This window comes from Triticum urartu, chromosome 3, assembly GCF_003073215.2.
Source record: "Triticum urartu cultivar G1812 chromosome 3, Tu2.1, whole genome shotgun sequence".
Lineage (NCBI taxonomy): Eukaryota > Viridiplantae > Streptophyta > Magnoliopsida > Poales > Poaceae > Triticum > Triticum urartu.
In genome coordinates this window covers 435,627,031-435,632,503 of record NC_053024.1, presented here as the reverse complement: position 1 = coordinate 435,632,503, position 5,473 = coordinate 435,627,031, and the positions used below count along the sequence as shown (strand labels likewise).

Sequence of the window (5,473 nt, the reverse complement as noted above, 5' to 3'; positions counted from 1 at the left end):
ATTGCGCCCCTGAGTAGCCCAATGGATACCCCAAAAAAATGAAAATAACTCTTATGACATGTGGGGTCAATATCCAACTCTTATGGGCCACCCCTAAATCTTCCATTCCCTAAACCAGCCATAGCTCATATGCCTGCAAGCACCTGCCCACTCCTCCTATGACCAATGTGACTCCTCGAAATGATGAAATCTCAACGCGTCGCCATCGAACTCAAGCCCAACTCTCAGTCCAGCGATCCCCAATCCTCATTGACGCCTCCCACTTTGTCGGGCTTCCATCAATCTTTGGTCATACTCCCTAGATGCCTCCAAGGGGCAACCCACCGGAGGAGGCTGCGTTGGTGCTATTCTACTTACCCATCATCATTTGAATTTTAGACTCGTTTATTTACTTCTTCACAATTTAAATGCTCTATATTGTACCTATCGGATACCCGTTGGGTATAGAATACCCGACGAGTATGAGCATGGGTGGCAATTTATGCCCATGTGTATTGAAGTGGGTGGGTATAAAAGATTTCTATGGGTATGAGTTTGAGCAAAAGGAGGTTGTATCTATCCATACCTTACCCATTGTCATCCATATCCCTAGGCCTTTGCGGCTCGCCCGAGTTCAACATTAGAGGGCAATTGTCCGAACCCAACCGCAATTCCGTCGGCAAGGAGCAATTTCAAAAGTTGTTTTCCCATGCCGTGGATATGGAAACTCTGTCAAGGACTGATTGGATGGGGTCATCTTGGTTGTTTGTCCATGTGAAACGCGCCCCAAGGCGATGTAACTCGACGAGTTCGAGATTTGCCGCCCAATCGTTGAATGCCTTCATTAGGTGAGGATGGGTTGAGATCAAATTGATCTTATCCGACGGGCTACGGATTCGGTTAAAATCCTCAGTGATGAGTACCGGAATCGGTGATGCGAGAACTTCAGAGCTAATTAAGCTAAGAAATTTTTATGGCTGACTTGATGTTAATTTTAAGCTATGATATATGTATAACACGGTCTTTAATCCTGAAACCCGAAATAAGTAAGCAATGCCATAAATGCCGGCCAGCTTTGTGATCCCAACGGATTTTCACAGGCATGTGACCCAAAATTACAAGCCATGCGTCATCCATGGACTAAGCTTACAAGTATGATCTGGCAGTAGTACTAAAACTTCTACCTCTGCTGTGTGTTTTCAGCAGCACCATTGATCAGTGTACCAGTCCAAGAAGGGCGTAGTAGGCCAATGTAATCGGAAGAGCTATTAGCATGCCAAAAATTACGCTGTGAAATAAGATTTACAAACGGTTAGAAGGTAATCCCAATGCGAAACTTGGCAATGCATCAACATTTACTGTAGCTGGTGATCACACTCACGCAGTGCTCAGGATCTCAGGATGGACATTGTATTCCTTGGCGAAAACAAAAGGTACAATCCCTTGTGGTAGAGCCGCCTGCCAAATTACTGTTACTTTTCTACACACACGCACGCAATTACTGAAGCAAGGGGATTGATGATTAACAAAAAGCAGCACATGCAAAAATAAAAAATCACCTTTTCACGTGTATGCATGCGTGGTGTTTTTTTAGTTGGCATGCGTGCGTAGTTACCTGAACAATGGCGACCTTCAGAAGCGTCCCACGGAGACCGACGGCGGCTGACGCGGCAGCAGTGACGGCAGGGCCCGCGAGGAAGCGGACGGCCATGGAGGCGACGGCGGCGGAGTTGCCGCAGGCGATGATGCTCGGCTGCAGCGCCATGAACAGTCCTGCCCAGGGAGAGGTTGACGGTGTTATGCATGCATGCGGGGTGTGGGCACGAGGGCGACGGGGGGAGGATTAATTGCGGTGCGACACGGTGTAGGGGTGGGCGGAGACAGGAGCACAAGGGGCGTGGGCACCCACCCAGGCTAAACATGGCCATCCCCAGCCCAGCGTCCGAGAGGATGGAGATGGACTTCTCGACCATCGTTGGCATGGAGACGTGCCACCTGCGATCCATGAACATCACCCATGCATGCGTTAGATGGGATAAGACGATATTGTTAGCCACTATACAAAGATATAAAAATGTACTAGTAGTAACAGGCTAACAGCCATGATTAGTATAGTGATGATGATTAGCCTAACCAAGCAGTTGTGCAGTAGTACTTGTGCAGCCGTGCACCGTGCAAACTTTCAACTTCATTATTGGTGTCCGGACGATCTACAGTTCAAGATTGGCGCTGGCCGGACGGCCCCCCGCGGCAACGGCGGATTGCTTGGCCCGCCAACACCACCGTCCGGGTACGTAGAAGCTCCTTTTCGGCTATCCCCACCGGCAGAAAGCTCCTACGCCGCACAGTTTTGCTGCCTCCTCCTTGTTGAAGCAGCCTACCATGCTATCGCCAAGAATGTCGATAGCATCGCGCATCTCACGCCAGACGAATCCAAAGCTAGATTTTACACTGGCCAAGTGGCAAACGATCCTTGCCGCCTCTCCGCTGTGTTATGTAAAATCACACAGCCTGACCAACTTAGGGAAATGTACAATAATAACATATGAATACAGATGCCTCATAATAAAAAGTAGTTTGAGACATTTATATAGATTTTTTCTTCCCAATGCAAGCTACCACTAGGAGGCCTCATTACTTCCCAAACAACCGCCTCCTATAGAGGTGCTCCATCTAAATTTATTTTTTCTGATATCCGATCATACGTGGTCTACGGGGCATCACACTGAAGTTATGCATTGTACATACCCTTAAAATGTGCCAGTAACCCCGCAAAAGAAAAAGTGCCGGTGTACGTTCCTACTGGTATGAGGTGAAGCATACCACGTGAGTGGAAGGAGAACCGTACGTACGTACCGGAAGGCGACGAGGGACCAGGTGAGGCCGATTAGGCTGGAGTACGTGTTGGGGTTGCGGATGAGCTTGCGCCACACCATGATCAGTATGAGCCGTGTCATCACGCTCGCCGGCGGCATTTGGTGCTGCCGCGCCCTCCCGGTTTCCGCTCCGTCCTCATCGCCGGGGCTGGAGTTCAGCCTCGGAGTCAGCCTGTCCGGCCCGGCCTGCACCGCGTCGCCGTCGTGCTCCACTGCCTTTCTGCCTCCCCTCGCTGCCGCGGTGTAGCTCCCGTTCTCTACAAGTTGCTATGTCGTTTACTCTTGCTTGCACATGAAACCCGTGAAGTAGTGATGGACGTACTATGGCATTAATGTCGAGACGAACCTTTGCATGAGCCATTCTGCGGCGGGTCCGCGGGGACAACCATGCGGATTTCCTTGGCGGCGGCATCGAGATGCGCTGCGCCTGTACCGCCGCCGAACACCGGCAAGCCGCTTACTACTTCTGAGACGGGAGAGGCGCTGGAGCTCCACACGAACATGTGCAGCTCCTTGGCATCATGGTTGTGCTGCGCTCCGGCGTCTGTCATGGCTTGCTTTGGCGCTGCCGAGTGCTCGTCCAAGTTGGACTCCCTCGGCGTCGGCCCCTGCGACGACTGTAGCGAGTAGTGCTCGGAGGCGCCGAAGCTCGAGCCGTCCACCCTGGCGGGCGGCGCACCACCGACGACGGCGAAGAAGTCCGCCTGGTTGAAGTTGGAGCCCCGCGGGGTGGGGTTCTGCGACGAGCTCAAGGAGTAGATCTCCGCGCCCGTCAGATTTGACGGCCGCGGCGTCACCAGCAGCGTCGACCGCCTCGACACCGAGGACCGGCTCACGGTGACGTGTAGCCGCCCGTCCGCCGCCACCTCAGACTCCGCCTCCGCGTGGCCGCCCTCCAGCGACACCACGTCGGGGTCTACATGCAGCGACACGATGGACGCCGCGGTGTCGGGGAACTGGTCAGCGATTAGCAGGCGAGCGGCGCGGAACTCGAAGAGGAAGAGCAGCAGCGTGTACCAGATGATGCACTGGAGCACGACAATCTGGACCATGAGCGAGCCAGCGTAGGGGCCGTACATGGCTATGAGCAAAGGTATCCCCATGACGAGCGTGTTGGGCAGCGTCGACAGCGAGAAGAGCGTGATGGACCAGTCCAGCCGCGGCACCCAGGCCCGCCGCGAGGGGATCAGACGCGAGCACACGGCGAGCAGCGCCAGGACGAGGAGCTTCTGCAGCGTGTCCGCGGCCAGGAAGCGGAGGTTCATCTCGTAGGGATCGTTGGTGGAGATGAAGTGGAAGGAGAGCAGCGGCACGGCGAAGATGGCGACGAAGCGGTTGATGCCGGAGCACTGGTCGGGCGTGAAGATGCCCCACCACCTCACCGAGCCGTACGCCAGGATCATCGCCACGTAGAGCGGAACCACCGCCGCCAGGACTGTGTACAGGTCATGCAACGATATCATCTTGCCGCCCGGAGGCAGCTTATGGCTCGGGGTTTTGCTTCTGCCTCCTCGCAGTGGAAGGTGCGACTTGTGAGTTGTGAGAGTGGTGTTGAGGGGAGCAGCGGAAGAATTAATTTGGGTCTGGGTTTCTTAGCTAGGTCGATCTGACCATTTATATGGCATCAGGACGAACGAATGTGGTTTGAGAGGCGCAGCCCCACCCCCGAGTCCGGGAGCGGTTTCTCTGTCCAAACTCTAGTGCAAAATCTCGATGAGAAACAGCCTAGCCGCGCAGCCCAGCGCACCGGCTGCCTCGGGTGCTATTCAGTCCTTCTGGCTCGATTACCAAGGATCACTGCCCGGAAAATCAAAATCACAAAAGAACTCATCTCTTTCTTTTTTTAGAAAAGGAGGATGTAGCCCCGGCCTCTGCATCTGAATGATGCATGCAATCATTTTATTAATTATTCATAAAGACCATACAAAGTGATACATCAATAAGCCTCAAGTCATCATCTTGGCAACACCGTTGCTACTCCTATTCCCTTAATGAAGGTGTGCCGAATGTCCGGGCCTAATACCAAACAAACATCGCACGAAAGCCTAACATCTAAAGCCGGGTGTCCCATCCAAGCCACTACCTGGATTGGGTCTCACACCGATCTGGCACACTCCCAGTGAGCACCGCACGCTACAAGGGCCATCACCTCCATCATCCCTCGGTCCATCCTCAGAGCAAAACTGAAGCACCGACCTTGCCAGGCCTCTTTGCCATCAACGCCACCATGATGCCAGACAGCTTCCTCCTCCTGCGCGGGTCCATCTCCGCGCATCAGACACCGAATCTCCACAGCGCCACGCCGCCGAGATCCGCCACCATCGATGTGTAAGATGAAGCACCGCTCCACCAAAGACGTCGTTCTCTGGTCCCTCGAGCCCGTGTGCACCTCCAAGAATGATGCCCCCAAGGAAGAAACGACACCAAAGAGCCGCTGTCATCCGATCTACTGATGTAGGGTTTCCCCGGAGGTAGCAGAGAGTGGCTGAGGGAGTCCTGGATTAGGGGGTGTTCGGGTAGCCGGACTATACCTTCAGCCGGACTCCAGGACTATGAAGATACAAGATTGAAGACTTCGTCCCGTGTCCGGATGGGACTTTCCTTGGCGTGGAAGGCAA

The 5,473-nt window shown here is 53.7% G+C and overlaps 1 protein-coding gene across 1 annotated transcript; it reads right to left on the bottom strand.

Annotated features, from left to right (window-relative positions):
• Nucleotides 1-961: 961 nt before the first annotated feature.
• Nucleotides 962-4,528, bottom strand: LOC125544235 (auxin efflux carrier component 3a-like). The gene is made up of 6 exons (XM_048707850.1): nucleotides 3,202-4,528; nucleotides 2,836-3,112; nucleotides 1,889-1,974; nucleotides 1,595-1,752; nucleotides 1,361-1,437; nucleotides 962-1,267 (listed from the first exon to the last, which is right to left on the bottom strand). Exons 1-6 carry the CDS (start codon nucleotides 4,316-4,318, stop codon nucleotides 1,195-1,197), a joined length of 1,788 nt encoding a protein of 595 aa, XP_048563807.1. The 5' UTR covers nucleotides 4,319-4,528; the 3' UTR covers nucleotides 962-1,194.
• Nucleotides 4,529-5,473: the final 945 nt, after the last annotated feature.

Excerpts from the sequence above, each read along its gene's own strand:
- LOC125544235 (XM_048707850.1), bottom strand. The coding sequence starts at position 4,318 with ATGATATCGTTGCATGACCTGTACACAGTCCTGGCGGCGGTGGTTCCG. Across the intron at positions 1,753-1,888 it reads GATGGCCATGTTTAGCCTGG|GACTGTTCATGGCGCTGCAG; the intron begins GTGGGTGCCCAC and ends CTCCCTGGGCAG. Across the intron at positions 1,268-1,360 it reads CCTGAGATCCTGAGCACTGC|CGTAATTTTTGGCATGCTAA; the intron begins GTGAGTGTGATC and ends CTTATTTCACAG.